We start from the raw sequence: 20,553 nt of genomic DNA, 5'->3' as shown, positions 1-20,553 counted from the left end.
CTTACAACCCTTGCCCTCGGGGCTGGGGGGGGGGGCTGCCATCCATAATGACCTAATCTCCAAAACTTTGAACTACGTTGAATAAAATGGCTATCTAAAATATTTATTGGATGTGTTTGGAGAAAAGATGGGCGTGAGAGGGGGGTTAGTTGCCTTTAAATCACTTTCGAATATGAAAAAGGACACTAGATCTCTGAATTTCCAATCGAATGAGCCCTTTTTCAAGTGTCTATGACAAAGATTTCAATAAAAACTTTATATAACACCAGGGCATAACTTATAACCCTTGCCCTGAAGACTCTAGGGGGAGTGTCCTGTTCAAAGGTATAATTTCCTGAACTTTGAACTGCGTGGAAAAAAATGGCAGTCTCAAAATCTTTATAAGATGTGTGTTGGGGAAATGGTGGGCATGGAAGGGGTTTTCATTGCTTTCCAATCACTTTCGACTACTAAAAAGGGCGCTGGTCATTTCAATTTACAGTCGAATGAGCCCTTTTTGAAGTTTCTACGACAACGCGTTATATAAAAACCTTATATGCCCCCTGGGCATAATTTAAAATCCTTGCCCTGAGGGCTGTGGGGGAAGAGGGGGTGTCATCCTCAAAGACCTAATTTCCAGAACTTAAAACTACGTTGAATAAAATGGTTATCTCAAAGTGTTGATTAGATGCGTTTGGGGAAAATGTGGGCGTGAGAGGAGGTTTAGTTGCCCTCTAATCACTTATGATGATTTAAAAGAGCACTAGCCTTTTGAATTTCCAATCAGATGAGCCTTTTTTAAAGTCAACTTCAAATGACTTTCAACTATTAAAAACGGCACAAGCCAATCCAATTTCCAATTGAATGAGCGCTTTTCGAAGTTTCTACGACAACTTCTTCGATACAAAGTGCCCTGCTCTAAATGAAAAAATTAATAAATAATACGACAACGCTTTCAATTAAAACTTTATATGCCAAAAGGGCATAACTTACAATCCTTGCCCTCAGGGCTCTGAGGGGAGGGGTTGTCATCCTTAAAGACCTAAATTCCAAAACTTTCAACTACGTTGGATAAAATGGCTATCTAAAAATTTTGATTGGATGTATTTGGGGAAAAGGTGGACGGGAGAGGACGTTAGTTGCCCTATAATCACTTTCAACTATTAAAAAGGGTAATAGCCCTTTGAATTTCAAATTGAATGAGCCCTTTTTCAAGTTTCTACGACAAGAATTACAATAAAAACCTTATCTGCCCCCAGGGCATATTTATAATCCTTGCCCTGAGGGTTGTGGGAGAGTTTCCTCCTTAAAAATATGTTTTCTATCTGGAAATCAACAGCGCTGAACAAAATGGCTATCTCAAAATTTTTATTGGATGTGTTTGGGGAAATGATGGGCGCTGGGGTGCTAGTTGCCCTCCAATCACTTTCGACTATTAAAAAGGGCACTAGCTCTTTGAATTTCTAATGGAATGAGTCTGTTTTGAAGTTTCTACGAAAACACCTTCTATAAAAACCTAATATGGCCCCAGGGCATAACTTAAAACCCTTGCCCTGAGGGTTGTGGGAGAGTGTCCTCCACAAAAACATATTTTCTATTTGGAAATCACCTGCGCTGAATAAAATGGCTATCTCAAAATTCTGATTGGATGTGTTTGGGGGAATGATGGGCGTGGGGGTGGGGCTAGTTGCCCTCCAATCACTTTCGACTATTAAAATGGCACTAGCCACTCCAATTTTCAATCGAATGAGCCATTTTCGAAGTTTCTATGACAACTCCTTCGATACGAAGTGACCGGGTATGGAGAAAAAAAAAAAAAAAAAAAGAAATTTTGCCCACATCATTCTTTACAATGTGCCCAAATCATTTGCCCTGAGGGTTGTGGGGGAGTGTTTTCCTCAAAATATATTTTCTATCTGGAAATCAACTACGCTGAACAAAATGGACATCTCAAAATTTGAAACACAATGGATGTGTTTGGGAGAATTATGGGTGTGGAGGGGGGGGGGGGGGTTAGTTGCCTTCCAATCACTTGCGACTATTAAAAATGGTACTAGCCCTTTGAATTTCCAATCGAATGAGTCTGTTTTGAAGTTTCTACGAAAACGCATTCTATAAAAACCTAATATGCCCCCAGGGCATAAATTAAAACCCTTGCCCTTGCATATCGTTCTTTACAATGTGCCTAAATCATTCTCAAAATGATATTTTCCAGATAGAAAATATGTTTTTGAGGAGGAAAATCCCCCACTACCCTCAGGGCAAGGGTTTTAAGTTATGCCCTGGGGACATGTAAGGTTTATATAAAAGGTGTTGTCGTAGAAACTTCAAAAAAGGCTCATTCGATTGGAAATTGACAGGGCTAGTGCCCTTTTTAATAATCCAAAGTGATTGGAGGGCAACTAGCCCCCCCCCCCCTCCCCACGCCCATCATTTCCCCAAACACATCCAATCAAAATTTTGAGATAGCCATTTTGTTCAGCGTAGTTGATTTCCAGATAGAAAATATGTTTTTGAGGAGGACACTCCCCCACTACCCTCATGGCAAGGGTTTTATGTTATGCCTTGGGGGCATATAAGGTTTTTAAAGAAGGCGTTGTCGTAGAAACTTCTAAAAAAGCTCATTTTTAGAAAAGCTCAATTCTGGACACAAATAGTACTGTTTAATTTAGCTTCATATATCCTCTAGTTGACCTGAAATGGAACCCTTGATAACATTTGCAAAAAAATCTGTTTACTTTCTTTGATAGATTGGATACACTTATGGTATTTTTATTTGGTTAAATTTTAAGAGCAGAAGTAGCCCCGAAAATTTAAACATAATATCCTCAGTCGTTCTTGGGATACTGCTGAGATGCCTTATTGGGAATTTGCATTATCACAGTGTATTTTGATTTAATCTTAAGGCAACATTTAGTTTTTAAACATAAGGGGCGAATGGGAGGGTGAAATTTGATGGGGGACTAGTTGCCCTCCAATCACATTCGACTATTAAAAAGGGCATCAGCCCTTTCTATTTTCAATCGAATGAGCCCTTTTCGAAGTTCCCACGGCAACTCCTTCGATACGAATAGCCCTGGATTAAACAACAACAACAAGAAAAAATAATACATTATACCCACATCGATCTTTACTATATGAATTTCAAACCTTCCAATCACTTTTCACTATTAAAAAGGGCACTAGGCTTTCCAATTTCCAATCAAATGAACACTGTTGGAAACGACAACTCTTTCTTTAAGCACCTTATATGCCCCCAGGGCATAAATTACAACCCTTGCTCTAAGGCCATTCTCAAAGGCCTAATTTCCAGAACTTTCTACTACGTTGAACAAAATAACTATCTGAAAGTTTTTATTGGATGTGTTTGGAGGAACGGTGGGCGTGAGAGGGAGCTTAGTTACGCTCCAATCAATTTCAACTATTACAAAGGGCCATTTCAATATCCAATCAAATGAGCTCTTTTTGAAATTTCTATAGCAACTTTCGATATAAACCTTAATACCCCCAGGGCATAACTTAAAACCCTTGCACTGACAGCCCTCTCAATTTCGAATTGAATGAGCCCCTTTTGAAGTTTTAAGACAACTCTATCTATAAAATCTTGTATGCCCCGATGGCATAAACTACAACCTTTGCCTTTGGGGCTCTTGGGGGTTTGTCATGCTTAAATACATAATTTCCAGAACTTTCAACTATGTTGAGCAAAATGGCCATCTCTAAACTTTGATTGAATGTTTTTGGGGAAATGGTGGGCATAAGAGGGGGGTTACCTACTCTCCACTCACTTTCGACTATGAATTTTTGAATTTCAAACCGAATGAGCCCTTTTTTCAAGTTTCTACGAGGAAGATTTCAATAACAACCTTAGATGCCCCTAGGGCATAACTTATAATCCTTGCACTGAGGGTTGTAGGGGAGTGTCTGGGGAAAAGGTGGGCGTGAGAGGGGGGTTAGTTGCCATCAAATCACTTTCGACTATTATAAAGGGTACCAGCCCTTTGAATTTTGAATCGTGAGCTCTTTTCGAAGTTTCTACGACAAAGATTTCAGTAAAAACTTTAGCTCAATGTGTATCTATGTGTAATATCTCTATTTGTGTCGTCTCTATGTGTGTGTTGTCTCTATGTGTGTGTCGTCTCCGTGTTTGTGTCGTCTCTGTGTGTTTGTCGTCTCTATGTGTCTGTCTCTCTGTGTGACGTGTTTGTGTCATCTCTGTGCGTGTCGCTCTGTGTGTGTGTCGTCTCCGTGTTTGTGTCGTCTCTATGTGTTTGTCGTCTCTATGTGTGTGTGTCGTCTGTGTTTGTGTGTCATCTCTGTGTGTGTGTCGTCTCTGTGTGCGTCTCGTCTCTCTATGTGTGACGTGTTTGTGTCATCTCTGTGTGCGTGTCGCCTCTGTGTGTGTGTCGTCTCTGTGTGTGTGTCGTCTCTGTGTGTGTGTCGTCTCTGTGTGTGTCGTCTCTGTGTGCTCGTCGTCTTTCAATGTGTGTCTATGTGTGTTTGTCGTCTCTCTGTGTGTATCGTCTCTACGTGTGTGTCGTCTCTGTGTTTGTGTCGTTTCTGTGTGTGTGTCGTCTTTGTGTGTGTGTCGTCTCTGTGTGCTCGTCGTCTTTCATTGTGTGGCTCAGTGTGTTTGTCGTCTCTCTGTGTGAATCGTCTCTACGTGTGTGTCGTCTCTGTGTGTGTGTCGTCTCTGGTTTATGTTAGGTTTGGTTAGGGGGGTAGTTTCCCCCAAATCACTTTCGAATATAAAAAACAGTACTAGCCCTTTGAATTTCAAATCGAATGAGCTCTTTTTTTCAATTTTCTACTACAAAAATTTCAATAAAAACCTTATATGCCCCTAGGGCATAACTTATAATCCTTGCACTGAGGGTTGTGGTGGAGTGTCTGGAGAAAAGGTAGGCGTGAGAGGGGGTTAGTTGCCCTCAAATCAGTTTCAACTATTAAAAAGGGTACTAGCACTTTGAATTTTGAATCGAATGAGCCCTTTTTCAAGTTTCTACGACAAAGATTTCAGTGAAAACCTTAGCTCAATGTGTATGTATGTGTACTATCTCTATGTGTGTCGTCTCTATATGTGTGTCGTCTCTATTTGTGTGTCGTCTGTGTGTGTGTGTGTCGTCTCTGTGTGTGTGTCGTCTCTGTGTGTGTGTCGTCTCTGTGTGTCTGTCGTCTTTGTGTGTGTATCTTCTCTGTGTTTTTGTCGTCTTTCTGTGTGTCTCGTCTTTGTCTGTGTGTCGTCTCTGTGTGTATGTCGTCTCTGTGTGTTTGTCGTCCCCTTGTGTTTGTCGTCTGTTTGTGTGTGTGTGTGTCACCTCTTTGTGTTTGTCGTCTCTGTGTGTTTCTCATCTCTATGTGTGTGTCTTCTCTGTGTGTGTGTCGTCTCTGGTTTATGTTAGATTTGGTTAGGGGGGTTATTTGCCCTCAAAACACTTTTGACTATTAAACAGGATACTAGCCCTTTGAATTTCAAATCAAATGAGCCCTTTTTCAAGTTTCTATGACAAAGATTTCAATAAAAACCTTATATGCCCCCAGGGCATAACTTATAATCCATGCCCTGAAGGTTGTGGGGGAGTATCCTCCTCAAAAATATGTTTTCTATCTGGAAATCAACTACGCTGAACAAAATGGATATCTCAAATTTTTTATTGGATGTGTTTGGGGGAAGGATGGGTATGGAGGAGGAGGGGGGGGGGCTAGTTTTCCTCCAATCACTTTCGACTATTAAAAAGAGAACTAGCCCTTTGAAATTCCAATCGATTGAGATTTTTTTGAAGTTTCTACGACAACGCCTTCTTTAAAAACCTTATATGCCCCCAGGGCATAGCTTAAAACCCTTGCTCTGAGGGTTGTGGGGGGTGTCCTCCTCAAAATCATATATGTTTTATTAAGTTTAGTTTTACCCATCAAAGGTAAAGCACCTGAGAAAATTTGTCTTATTTTCGTAAAAAGGGGAAACACCCCCAAAAATTCATAGAACCTTAATGAAAAACACACCATCGGATTTAGCGTATCAGAAAACCCTACTGCGGAAGTTTCAAGCTCATATCTGCAAAAATGTGGAATTTTATATTTTTTTTCAGAAGAAAGATCACGGATGCGTGTTGATTTTTTTTTTTATTATTATTATAATTTTCCCAGGGGTGATCGTACCGATCCAGTAGTCCTAGAATATCGTGAGAGGGCTCATTTGAACGGAAATTAAAAGATCTAGTGCCCTTTTTAAGTGACCAAAAGTTGGAGGGCAACTTGGCCCCATCCCACGCTCATTTTTTCCCAACGTAACCCAATCAAAATTTTTAGATATCCATTTTGTTCAGCATAGTCGAAAATCTAATAAATCTGTCTTTGAGGATGACCTAATCCCCCACAGTTCTCGAGGGATGGGCTGGAAGTTATGGACCATTGTTTACATATAGTATTTGTTAATGGGAAGTATAAAGACTTTTCATGAGGGATTTATTTCTGATGAGGCAGGGAGGAGGAGGTAGGAGGAGGGGGTTACGGGGGAGGATCCTTCCGTGGAGGATGTTTCCTTGGGAGAAGAGACATTTATATGAAGGGGGCGACAGATTTCCCAGTATTATTACAAAAAGGATCAGAAATTAAATAAAAAAAAAAGTTTTCCAACTGAAAGTAAGGAGTAACATTAAACCTTAAAACAAACAGAAATTATTACGTATATGAGGGGGTTCACCCCCTAGTCAATACCTCGCCCTCTTCGCTAAATTTGTTCTTAGTAGTTTCAAAAGAGCTATCTATTCTAATTAACCGGCCTTTGTGATTCAGGGGTTTGTGTTTCAAACAAAATTTGAACTTTAGTGTAAGGAGCAAGGTATCGACTAGGGGGTGAACTGCCTAATATACGTAATAAAACATACGAATACAGAATTTCGTTACGTAAGTTAATTCGTAAGTTACGTCAGAACAAAATTTCGAGATAGCCACTTAGCCAAAAAAGTAAAATTAATATGTAAATTTCGTTTTAATTATTCATGTACGGTGAGCCAAAATCAAAGCTGCATTGCTACAAAAACGTTCAGAAATTAAATAAAAAAACAAGTTTATTTAACTGAAAGTAAGGAGTGACATTAAAACTTAAAACGATCAGAAATTCTACCGTATATGAAACGGGCTGTCCCCTCCTCAATACCTCGCTCTTTACGCTAAAGTTTGAATCTGTCACACAACTTTATTTTTTAAAACAATAAAAAACTTTGGCGTAAAGAGCGAGGCACTGAGGAGTGGACAGCCCCTTTCATATACGGAAGAATTTCTGTTCGTTTTAAGTTTTAATGTCGCTCCTTACTTTCAGTTAAATAAAACTTTTTTTTATTTAATCATATACAAAGCCAGACCTTAATCTAAGGGACCTGGGAAGATTACTCGGAAGCTGAAGAAAAGTGAAGGATACACAGGGAAGAATATAAAGCTTTTAAATATCAATTAATGGTTCAGTCGCTGAACTATTTGTTAACTGGATTAGATTTAGGGTTTAATTATAAGTGTTAGAAAGCGGTTTAAGAAAAGACTTTAAAAAAATTCATATATTGATTAGTTGACTCAAAAAGAAAAATTAATTATGTTTCTAAAACTTGTTCAGTAACAAATAAAAATTAAAAATTATATTGAATTAAATACTATTGAAGATCCTTTTTAGCGATAGGAACTAGTGAAATACACCAACGACATCCCTGTAAGCATCCCTGGACCGTAATTTGAACAATTACTAGTATATTCCACAAGAATATAGCAACGTTCAGATTCATCAGATTAACAAGATAGACACCAAGACTTATTTTCCAAGGGGTCAATACGTTAGATTGTCAAGGACTGATAACTCAGAATAAAGATTATAAAAAATCTTAGGGAAAGAATACCTATTGGGGAAAAGCTATTTAAGATATAACAGGAAAACAAACAAAAATAAAAGCAAATCTTTGAAGCAAATTTTTGATCAAACAAAAACATCACAGTTGAATGATATAGGAAAACACCAGAGAGAGATTGGAAAAGGCTTGATGAAAGAATGCCTGTTGGAAGAAAAGCTATCTGACGCATAATGGGAAAACAGACAATATTAAATAAAATATTTGCAGAGGAGTTTTCGACCCAACAAAAGATATTTTTTTGCCAGTAGTTGGGAATGTTGATCTGAACCGTTAATTAAATTAATATAACTGAAATTATTCACTGAAATATTAATGAGGAGAATTAGATTAAATTACATACTGTATGATATTTATTATTTATTATGAAAGAAGGTGCTTTAAACGCAATGGTTGTTTAAAAAGAAAAGTTTTAACAATTGTGGTATTGTATTAAAACAATCGTCTGAATTGACACAGCTGTTTTACCTTGTATTTTTTATTTACTCCCCTTTTATCCTTTTTTGTTTCGCACATTCTGCGGCTCTTCTATTTGCTTCTCCTACACGGGCTAATAAATTGAAAAAAAACATCCATAAAATCCTTTCATATTTTCCCCTCACGACTGATCTTTATATATAAAAAGAGGTTGGATGAGCTAAGATGTGTCTGTTGAAGATAAACCATACCAAATTTTTCTTTAGAGAAGGATTTCTACAATAAGGATTGGATATTTCCATGACAATCCTTCCTTTGATGGACTCAAAAGGACCTTTTAGCAATCTTTCTCTGAGAAAAACGGACAAGAAAAATAAAGAATATGAGAGCAACCGTTCTCCCGGACAAATAAAAATGTATGGCCTCAAAACTTAGGAAGAAAAGATCAATGAACTGAAGTTTTCCCAATAGAAATCAGTCTGTAGTTAATTAATTCCAAATTCTGGGATTAAAAAGAAAACTATGATTTTTAGAAAATTGCTAAGAAATGAGCTTTTAGCTACTTTTTCATTTTCAAAAATAGAACCAAAAGGGTAGTGATTTTTTTAAAAAATCTAAGTTAAAATTGAATAATTCAATCCTAATCTACACGAATTACCTTAAGCTGAGGTTAGAATAATTTAAAGATTGAAACCCTGCTCGGTCTGCTCCCTATTCATACAAATAATTTTTTTCCAAACGAACAAAAATAAATTGGATCCAAGTGGTGGATGATTCTAGCGGCACAAAAGCAACAGGAGAGCCCTCCCATTTATATCCAATCCTCCATGTCTCGTGTGACGGATTTGATCCCCTTTCTGGATCAAGACCACCAGAGTCTTGCCCAAGAGAAAGGAGGGGCCTAAGCCTCCCCTCTTCAGAGGTCTAGTCTAGGAAAATCGTATTTTATCCTGATATTACAGTAGCAACGTGGCAATTTGGTTTTTGAAATGCCAATTCTAATATTTATGGCAAAATAAATACTGGAAAATGAATGAGTTGGTGGTCTGAAGTGTGCATTAGAGCAATTATTACGACTTATTTTCTCTACAAATTTACTTGAACGCTGTAAAATTTAATAGCCCTTCCCAAACAATTATAATTCAAGATTGCTTTCAGTTTATGCGATTGAATTTCCTTGACTTGGTCATATGCAGGTAAAAAAAGCAAACCCCTTTATAAAAAATACCCTAGTGTCTCAAACTCAGAGGGAGCTTCCCAAACTTGGAGTGAATATCCATTGTATTTTCTCATCACAGGAATAAAAGCAAAAAATAATATTCAGAACCTCGTTGTATATTGTCAAATAAATATATCTCTATTTTCTAGTTGTCTGAAGTTGTTTGAATGCTAACGAAGTCAACCATTATTATAGGCAAATGAGCAAGTTTCAATGTATTTCAGTTTGATACTAATAGCAAATAAGGAGAATTTTGAAAATTATTTCCCTTTTTTATTTTAAATTTGTGAGGTTTGCAATATAGTGTTAATTAATCCGAACTCAATAGTGTGTTTTGAAATATGTATGATTTTCAAAACACACAAGTGTGTTTTGAAAGATATAAGTACGACCAACCAAAAGGGAATGAGTAGCTGTAGGAGATTAGCATAAATGAATTGTCTTCAGGAGACCTAGAAAATTTCTCCTCTCGGTTTTTAAATGTTTCTCCTATAGAGCTCAACTTTATAATTAAATTGTAAAAAACTGTTCCATTAATAACTATCCAGAAATTCGTAAAACAAATTGAAGAATTCTTAACTGTGGAACCTGACTTAACAAAAGTGAAATATTTGCTTAAGAATTCGTAAAAAAAATTCTGTTTCCCAAAATTGCATGTAGCTCCGAACCATCAAACACATTTGAGATCCCAAAATCGTTAACATAACTTATTTGGGTGAAATTTTGAACCAAACGTATTATTATTACAATTAATACATGTATTTAAAATTTTCTGTCTTACCAACAGTCACCAAAATAGGTCACAAAACATAAAGATGCACTGGATGGTATTGGGGGTCTATTGTTTACTAGCAAGTCACGTTTGTCTGAAAATTTGAGAAGTTTCAAAAAGTATGCTTTGTCTTATGAACTTGGTCTGTCCAGTGTCATGTTGAGCTTTGTAATAACAAATAGAATGATAACTTTTGATTGGATCTGGATAGGGCTCAGGCAGTGTGGATGAAACCTCCCCAATAAGTTGTGGCTTCAGAGTAAGTGTAATAGACACCCGAAATAGATACCCTGGGTGTAATAGACACCCTGTAATAGACGCCCTAGTGCGACAAGCTTAATAAAGCTTACCGTATTTTGGTATTAATTAAAAAACACTTTCGGTAAAAGAAGTTTTTCAAAGAAAAAAAAGACCATTTTAAATTTAAGATCAGCAGATACAATTACCTGTTAAAATTTAAAGTCAAAATGACCAGAAATTACTATTAAAGAATAAATTAAAACTAAAACGAACAGATATATATTAAACAATCATAGCGAAAAAAATACAAAAAGTAATAATATAAATGAATAAATAAATCTTTAAAGGAGTAATGTTTAAATTAATATTCAAATCAAGCTTGAAACGAAAAAAAAATGTTTTGCTATTGAAGTATAAATGAAGCCCAAAACAATCAGGAATTAAATAAACAATCAATTCAAACAAACGTACACCATACATTAATATCACTGTCTAAATAAATCTAAAAACGAGTTAAACGTAAATTGAATACTCTAATTAAGCATGAAACGAACAAAAATCACTAGAGATAAGAGATTGGGTATTGCCTCCTCCTTTCACTGTAAAAGTCTAAAACATACTGCGTCATTGCGCTTTAATGAAAACGAATTGTATTACCAATGTTTCTTTTATACTTAATATTGAAAATAAACATTAAAATTACAATAAAAGTTTGAGCTGATGAGCTTTCAGCAATTAATATCATTGTACATCAAATATTCAGTTTAATTTATTAGTTCTTTCTAGAATTGTTCAAGACCCCTAAAGTTGTCCCCTTCCTTAACTGTAAAGCCTACTGCGTCATTGGCGGTTCACTGAAAACGAACTATATTACAAATATTTTCTTTTCCAGTTTTTACAGCATTGAAAATGAAAATAAAATTAGAGTGAAATAAAATCTTGAACTGATGGAGATCTTTAAACAATTAATATCCTTATATATCAAATATTCAATTTGATTTTTGCTTATACTTTCCAAGACTGTTCAAGACACATATAGTTTTCAGTAAAGCGCCATGACGCAGTAGATTTTAGACTTTTACAGCGAGAGAAAGAGGCGATACCCAAACTATTGTTTGTAGTGATTTTTGTTCCTTTCAAGCTTGATTTGTATATTTAATTTAAGTTTCACTCGTTTGAAGATTTATTTATTCATTTACATTAGTATCTATTGTATGTTTGTTTGCATTAATTCTTTATTGAATTTCTGTTCGTTTGGGTTTCATTTATAATTCAATAGCGAAATATTTTTTTTTTCGTTTTAGCTTGATTTGCTTATTCAGTTTAAGCATTACTCGCTTTAAGATTTATTTTTTCATTTATATTATTACTTGTTGTATGTTTTTTGCTATGATTGTTTATTAAATTTCTGTTCGTTTTGGTTTTCATTTATTCTTTAATAGTAATTGCTGGTCTTTTGAGTTTGAAATTTAACAGGTATTTGTATTTGCTGATCTTAAGTTTTATATGGCATTTACTTTTCTTCGAAAAACTTCTTTTTCTGAAAGTTTTTTTAAATTGATTTTTTGTTCATTTTTTATTGAAAAAAGTTTCAAGTTTTAAAAGATACCTTATTTAAAAATCAAACTTTTTTTTTCAAAATCAAATGTTCATCAAAGCATCAAAACTAGTATCAAAGTAACGATCAAAGTAAGAAAATGGATTTGTGTCCACCTCGGATTTTTTATTATGGGATGTTTGAACTCTTTTTAGCAAAATGGCTATCTCAGAACTTGTATCAGATGGGTTTGGAGTAAAAAGGGTGTGGAGGAGGGCTAATTGCCCTTCGATCTCTTTTGACCATTTAAAAGTGAACTAGAACTTTCCATTTTCAATCAAATGAACCTTCTCTGAATGTCGACACCAGACATTTCGTTAATTGACCTTTGAACTATTTTTAATAAAATGGCTATATCAAACTTTTTAACGGGTGCATTTGAGGTAAAAGAGGCGTGAGAGGGGTGGGGGTAGTTGCCCTCCGATCTCTTTTGACTCTTAAAAACTGAACCAGAGCTTTCAATTTCATATTAAATGAGCCCTCTCTGAAGTTTATACGAGTATCCCTTCCATAACAGCTATATATGCCCACTGGGCATAACTTATAACGCCTACCCTAACTTACAACAGACCTGAAGGATTGTGTCGACCCCGGAGTTTTGTTATATGGTCTTTGAACGCTTTTGAAAAAATGGTTCCCTCAAAGTTCTTATCGGATGGGTTTGAGGACAATGAGGCGTGAGGGGGGGCTAGTTGCCCTCCAACCTCTTTTGACACTTAAAAAGTGAACGAGTACTTTCAATTTCCAATCAAATGAGCCCTCTCCGAAATTAATACGAGCATCCCTTCCAGTAGAAACCATATATGCCCCCAGAGCATTACTTACAACGCCTGCCTCCGTGCCCAGTGGGGTTTTGTCGACACAGGAGTTTTTATTATCTGACCTTTGAACTACTTTTTACGAAATAACTATCTTAAAATTTATAGCGGATGGGTTTGGGGGAAAAATGGCGGGGGGGGGGGCTAGTTTCCCTTCAGTCTCTTGACTCTAAAAAAGTGAACTAGAACTTTCAATTTTCAATCAAATAAGCCCTCTATGAAGTTTATGCGAGCATCCCCTTCATAAGAATCATACGTTCCTTCAGGGCGTAACTTAGAATGTCCTCCCCCGGGCCCTGGGCGGGGGGGGGTTGTATTGACACCGGAGTTTTTCTTTTCTGACCTTTGAACTTTTTTAACAAAATGTCTATCGCAAAATTTTCATCAGATGGGTTTGGAAGGCCTGGGGGGGGGGGCTAGTTGCCCTCAGATCTCTTTTTACTCTTGAAAAGTGAGCTCGAACTTTCACTTTCCACAAAAAATGAGCCTGAAGTTTATATGAACATCCCTTTCATAAGAACCATGTATACCCTAGGGCATAACTTACAACGCCTCCTCAGTTTTTGTTATCTTACCTTTGAATAATTTTTAACAAAATGGCTATTTCAAAATTTTTATCAAATACATTTGGGGAATAAAGGGCGTAGGGGGGGCCTAGTTGCCCTCCAATCTCTTTTGACTTCAAAAACTAATTAGAAATTTCAATTTCCAATCAAATGAGCCCTCTCTGAAGTTTTTACGAGCATCCCTTCCATAAGAAACATTAATTCCCCCAGGGCATAACTTACAACGCCTGCTCTTGGGCCTTGGAGAGGCTGTGTTGACCCCGGAGTTTTCATTATATGGTCTTAAAACTTCTTTTCTAAGAAAGGGGTATCTTAAAGTTCTTATCGGATGGGTTTGAGGAAAAAAGGGCGTGAAGGGTGGGGGGCTAGGTGCCCTCCGATCTCTTTTGACTCTTAAAAGTGAACTAGAAATTTCAATTCCCATTCAAATGAGCCCTCTTTGAAGTTTTTACGAGCATCCCTTCCATAAGAACCATATATGCCCCAGGGCATAACTCACAACACCTGCCCCCGGGCCCTGTGGGGTCATGTCAACACCGGATTTTATGTTATATGATCTTTGAACTATTTTTAATAAAATAGCTATCTTAAATTTTTCATCGGATGCATTTGGGAAAAAAGGCGTGGAGGGGGGATTGGTTACCCTCCGATATCTTTTGAGTCTTAAAAAGTGAACTAGAACTTTCAATTTCTAATCAAATGAGCCCTCTCTGAAGTTTATACGAGCCTTCCTTCCATAAGAACCATATATGCCCCCAGGTTATAGCTTACAACACCTACCCCCGCGCCCTTGGCGGTTGTATCGACACCGGAGTTTGTTATTTGATCATTGAATTATTTTTAACAAAATGACTATTTTAATATTTTTATCGGATTCATTTGGGAAAACAGGGCGTGGGGGGGGCTAGTTGCCCTCCGACCCTTCGATCGCTTTTGACTCTTAAAAAGGGCACTAGAACTTTTGATTTCCAATCGAATGAATCCCATTTGAAGTTTATGCGACGACCCCTTCTATATGAAGTGCCTCTGGGGAAAAAAATAATAATAAAATATTGGAGCCGTATGGCCTTTACTATAGGCAACGCTATAGCGTTGCCTCGAATTAATAAATAAATACTTATAGCTTCTTCTTTAATGTCCATATCCCAATAAAGATTTTTACTACGTTGATACTTTCTATCAGCACTTTAAGACGAAGGAGAACATATCTTAAAGGTAAAATAGGAAAAATAGCAGACATTTCGCGAACTGAGTTTGAAATTATCCTGACTCAAATATACATGTCCGTGACTCAAAGGCGTAACGGACATTCTAGAAAAAAACTGGAACCAGGAAACTAAATTTCTTTCTGTACAATAAAATTATTGTACTGTACTTGTGATATTCAAATTTAATATATTCTTATTGTCAACTAAGTTCATATAATATTGTGTTTCCTATAGAATGGTAAGATTTGTAGCTTTGACATCACTCTTTTCATAGTCCAAATACTTCGTTTGCATTTATAATTTTAGTGTCTTCAGTATCCTTTGCAATAATGGGAATAAGCTCATAGTACTATAAACGAAAAGAAACAGCAAGAAAACATCTTCGGGCATCTTTGAAGATATTTGTCGTGATTTACAGTATTATTCTAATCATCACGATGAGTAAAGGGTCTGTCGCTTGATTCACAGTTACTGAATTAAGTAGTTTTTACACGAACATTCTCTTTCTAACTTTCGCAAATGATCACTCCCTTGCAAGTAGTTTAAAAATATTAATTTTCCATCAAACATCAAACCACCAGCATCAAGCGTTCGACAAAACTATTCGGAATGCCATATATCTGCGCTACTTACTAATTAATTACAAAAAAGGAATTTCTAAGATGGAAGTTTTTCAAAGTAGAACAATGCAAAATAATAATTCAAACTTAAATCAATGAATAAAATTGAAATCATAGAAAATTAAATGATATAAACAAAAATTAAAATGAATAATCAAATCAAAAACAAGCAGAAATTACCCAAAACAGGAATAGGGGTAACATGTCTTAAGCCTTCTACAGCCTAGAGTGTCATTTTGACTTAGCTTAAAAGGGTGCTTATGTCGAGCAGAGTGTCCTTATTTGTAAAGACATTAACAAAAAAGTAAGACAGCTATTTTATTAACCAAGATTACAGAAAGGAATTATTGCAAGTAGATTAACTGCTATATAAAATTTTATAATATTCATTTCTTTGAAGTCTCACAAATTTGAAATTATTAACTTCATAAAAAGAAAAAACTTTAAAGATACATTTTGTTTTCATTAAAGGGCAATAAAACTCTGGCCTTCCGAAGGCTAAGGGGACTTTGGCCCTTCTCCTCTTTGTGTAAAATTTTGTTTGTTTTAAATTTGATTTGTTAATTCATTATAATTTCTGTTTGTTTTGATTCTGATTTAAAAATTTATAGTCATTTAGGTTCTTTTAAGGTTTGAATTATTAGTTTAATTTAGTTTTAAGTGCCTTTGGTTTCATTTTCCTCTTTATTTTCTTTGAAAACTTAAAAAAAAATTTCATTAAATTTTGTTGGTTTTAAATTTACATTGTTTCTAGTGTTGGCTAATTTTTTGTATAGGAATTTAGATTTTTCCTTACTATTTATATTCTGGAAGAAATTAGGCAATAAATTTTAGTAGAAGTTGCCATAGAACTTTGGATAGGTGAATATTATTCTAATAAATAGGGCTGATGCAGGGTTATACTAATCCCACTCATGTTGTAACCTTGAATACACGCAATTGCTGATTGAGGATTTCATTTTAAGTAATTGCATTATATGTGTTTTTAACTGCTTGTTTGTTTGAATACCTGCAGCATGATCTCATTCATCAAAAAAATTCTGACTTGTTGTCTAAGGATGAATGACAAGAATAGGATGTCAATAATCAATACAACCTTCAAAACAAGAATCAATGCAAAAATGATTGGAGTTCTGCTGAAATTCCAACATAGCTCCAAGCTAAAACTAGGCTACAACTTTTTTTTCTTCAAATCAAGTTTTAACTGTGCTGCGCTGAATCTTGAAGCTCGACCTATTTCTTTTTAAGATTATTTGAAAAAACTACGTTTTCTAAAGAGTTAAAGAGGCTGAGTTAAAAGGTCGAACCTTAAAACGTACAGGGATTAGGAGGCACAGTTGGGGGGCTACTGCCCCCCAAATCCCCCACTTTCGCAGCCTTTAAATATAAAAAAAATTTCTTTAAACTGAAAGTAAGGAGCGACATTAAAACTTAAAACGAACAGAAATTATTCCGTATATGAAAGAGGCTGTGCCCTCCTCAACGCCTCGCTCTTTACGCTAAAGTTTGACTTTCTCACAACTCTTTTTTTAAACAATAAAAACTTTAGCCTAAAGAGCGAGGCGTTGAGGAGGGCACAGCCTCTTTCCTATACGGAATAATTTCTGTTCGTTTTAAGTTTTAATGTCGCTCCTTACTTTCAGTTTAAAGAAATTTTTTTTATATTTAAATGCTGTGAAAGCGGTGGGTTTGGGGGGCGGTAGCCCCCAACTGTGCCTCCTAATCCCTGTACGTTTTAAGGTTCGACCTTGTAACTCAGCCTCTATAACTCTTTAGAAAACGTAGTTTTTTTCAAATAATTTCTGCACGTTTTTGTACAGTTTATTACTTATTATTGCTTGACTAACTGTTAGCTGATCGTGTCAGGAGTTAAAGTTGGGGGGCTGCCGCCCCCAAACCCCCGCTCTTGAATATTCTTGTGTTAAGGCTTTTAATTCCTGAATACTGAAATCACGTCGTACAGGGTGCCTCCTAATCCCTGTACGTTTTAAGGTTCGAACTTGTGAATCAGCCTCTTTAACAGTCCCCCAACTATGCCTCCTAATCCCTGTACGTTTTAAGGGTCGACCTTGTAACTCAGCCTCTTTAACTCTTTAGAAAACGTAATTTTTTTCAAATAATTTAAAAAAGAAACTGAATTTCTTTTTAAAGTTAAAATTCAGTATATAAAAAATTTGCTCTGATGGTGAATCGAACCCGAGTTTTCCGCCTGACAGTCTGGAGTATCAACCACTGGACTATACAGACACAATAGTAATTGTTTTTTAGTAAATTAAAGCTATTTTCGACGCAAGCAAATTCCCAAAAAACTTGATATTTGGTTTTTGGAAAACAGGGAAGGAGTGATCAGATTGAGCTGAAATTTCGAGGATAAGCTCCCAGGCCCCAAGAAAGCTTATCCTCTAAATTTCAGCCCGATCAGACTACGTTAAAGGGGGGTTGTTGTGGGAAAAATTAACATGGGCTATTATAGGAAAACGAGGTTTTTCGTAAATGTAAATTCGGGGGATAACTTTTTCGGTCTGAAAATATCAAAAGGCCCTAACAGGTCGAATTCTGCTTCGAATGAGTCCTCATTCAACCGGATTCGTTGCCAACTGTGGCCTGTAGGCGTGGCTATGAAAAAAAAAGAAATGATGATGAATTTTAAGTGGCTATATTTGGTTTTTTGAAAACAGGGAAGGAGTGATCGGATTGAGCTGAAATTTCGAGGATAAGCTCCCGGGCCCTAGGAAAGCTACACCTCTAAATTTCAGCCCAATCGGACAACGTTAAAGGGGGGCTGTGGTGGGAGTGTCCAAACTTCCGGCCCATTTTACCCCATGAAGATAAAGTCGGAGGATGATGAAATTTTGCAGATTTCTTAGTTTGAGCTTCGTCTACAAAATGCAATTACCGCCGTCTCTCTGTGACCTCTAGGACCTGAAATCGCTTAACATTGTGGTGGGTCGCCTCTTTATAGAGGCACAAGTGTGCCTCCTTGATAACTTAAATGGCTGGAATTGTAAGATTATGACATAAGCTCAAGCTTAAATTAAGTCATCTGTAACAATGAATGGACGAGAGTAGTTTCCATTCTTTAATTGGCTGTATAATAATGATACCTCCTGATGAAAAATAATGATACCTCCTCTTGACAATGTTTTGTTCTTTTAATCCAAATTTACATTTAGGCTTTATATCATCAGAAATAAAATAATTTTTGGTTGTTCTGGATAATCTTCGACTCACTCCCAGGGTTTTTTCGAACAAGTATCTTTATTATTTGACCACCACAGGCTATTTTTGTAACCATGACTCCTAAGCTTGCTAATGAGTTCAGAAAGGGAACCCTTTGTTAATCTATTTTGAAGTTTATAGCCACATATTCAGGGGTTGTAAAATTAAAATCAATTCGATCTTAAACCGGCTTATTAAATTTTTTCTGTTTTTTTTTCTACTGGAGCGGTCATGTATTCAGCTCCGGACTAAACCCATAAAACAATTAACCTATTTCAGGCACCTTAAGAACATAGTTTCGTACAGTGACGATTCCAAGAAACAGCTGAAAACTCTAATGGCCTTGGTAATCGCAGCATTTAGTCGACTTAGATCGGTCTGATTGTCAACCAAATATTCACTCCAGCTGAAATTATGCTTTTCAATAACAGAGTTATTCTGATCCTAACGTCTGTGGGTAAGAGCTTAAAGCTTAAAGATGAACAAGAAAAACGTCTCGCTGCGTATGAAAACAACTGCCTGCAATGAACACTAACATTAAGTGGACGAATAGAATAACTAAAATGCAAAATTATCAAATCATGAACCAGACAGACGTATCTGATAAGATAAGACAACGAAGAAGGTGGTACCTAAGTCATTTGATTCGCATACCAGCATCTAGACTGCACAGCTTGCTTCTCCAGTGCAAACCAGAGGGCATAAGATGGTGGAGAAGGCTAAAAAAGACACTTTGAAGTACATCCAATCTAGACAGATGTGCCAGGCAGACATGTGTAATCCCAGGGTGTCAAAAATCTACGTTGTTGCATACCTAATATACGTTTGGAGGCTCTATACTGAAATTCTGAGCACCTCTGAAGATAGAGAAGAAGCTAAAGTTTAAGGTAGGTGGGTTTCCATATTCCCCTGCCCCCCCCCCCCCCCACCCCCCCCCCCCCCCCCCCTAGCTGTGAGAAGGTGTACCAAAGCAATTGAAAAAGAAGGTTGTTTTAGGCCGCCTCAAAGTGGTTGAAAGGTTTTAAAACAGGCTTTAGCCTATTCCCCCCCCTCAGCCTAAAAGTGTCCACCAATCACTAATGTCCTATAATACTATTTCCAATATCATACTTTACTTTTGACTGATAACATACACCACATGAGACAGAGAGATGTTACCTAACTATTTCTGCTGCTAAGATCACCTTAGGATTGTTTAATATGTTTTCAGCCACTTTTGCTGAACAGTAATTTGAAAAACCTTAAAACTAACGCAACATAGGGTTACACTAAATCAGTGCTGTTGATGAGAATATTGTTTCTTTGAGAGGCCATTTTAGATTTCTCGGAGAGACCACATGGCTAAACAAGGCTTTCTTATAAATTGAAAAGCCCTGAGTTCCGTTAGGTAGGCCAATTTAATCTAAACTCGTAGCTCAGATGAGATCAGCTCCGTACAATGTCATTCCTATTAGTTCAGCCGTCTGCTTTTTTAAAGACTGTTTTTAAACTTGTAGATACATCTTAAAAATAATTTGGTAAATCTTAATAAACTTTTAGAAATAGAAGGATTATCCCTTGGTTCCTTATAAATATTTGAGAACTCACCAACAACTTGCAGCTGTGTAAACAAGTTCCTTGTTTGTGCATGCAAGAAATCTGTCCGACATCTAAAGAATCCTTCGTCTCCTTTCCGGACTCCATTAACAACAAGAGCTGCTGATACATTATTAGCTTCAAAGCTTGCTCGTCTTCCAAACAACTTTTCTTCGGACCAGTGGCCAGCCATGGAAAAGTTTGCATCTCTAGCATCAACACTATAGAAATAATTAAATACAAATACTCAAATATATAAATAAGTATAATGGATATTAAGTATTAATATAAGTAGGAAATAAACACACAGTAAAGCAAGCTTCAATCTTCTCCATTTCAATATTTTGGGATATACTGATGCCAAAATTAGTTCCGAAAAACCGAACGTATATCCATGGCTTCACTTCCGCATACCATACGTGCCAACC

The 20,553-nt window shown here is 36.5% G+C and overlaps 1 protein-coding gene across 1 annotated transcript in view; it reads right to left on the bottom strand.

The window, feature by feature from the left end:
• LOC148943673 (uncharacterized) overlaps window positions 1–20,553 on the bottom strand; it is a 271,511-nt gene that overhangs the window by 191,215 nt on the left and 59,743 nt on the right. The window contains exon 3 of the mRNA XM_089101193.1: window positions 20,138–20,346. Coding sequence (XP_088957319.1) covers window positions 20,138–20,346 — 209 coding nt within the window. The remainder of the gene's footprint in view (window positions 1–20,137; window positions 20,347–20,553) is intronic.

Source organism: Artemia sp. Qi Xiang Cuo, chromosome 15 (assembly GCF_049724085.1).
Source record: "Artemia sp. Qi Xiang Cuo chromosome 15, ASM4972408v1, whole genome shotgun sequence".
NCBI classification, from domain to species: domain Eukaryota; kingdom Metazoa; phylum Arthropoda; class Branchiopoda; order Anostraca; family Artemiidae; genus Artemia; species Artemia sp. Qi Xiang Cuo.
This window is presented reverse-complemented; position numbering and strand designations above follow the sequence as displayed.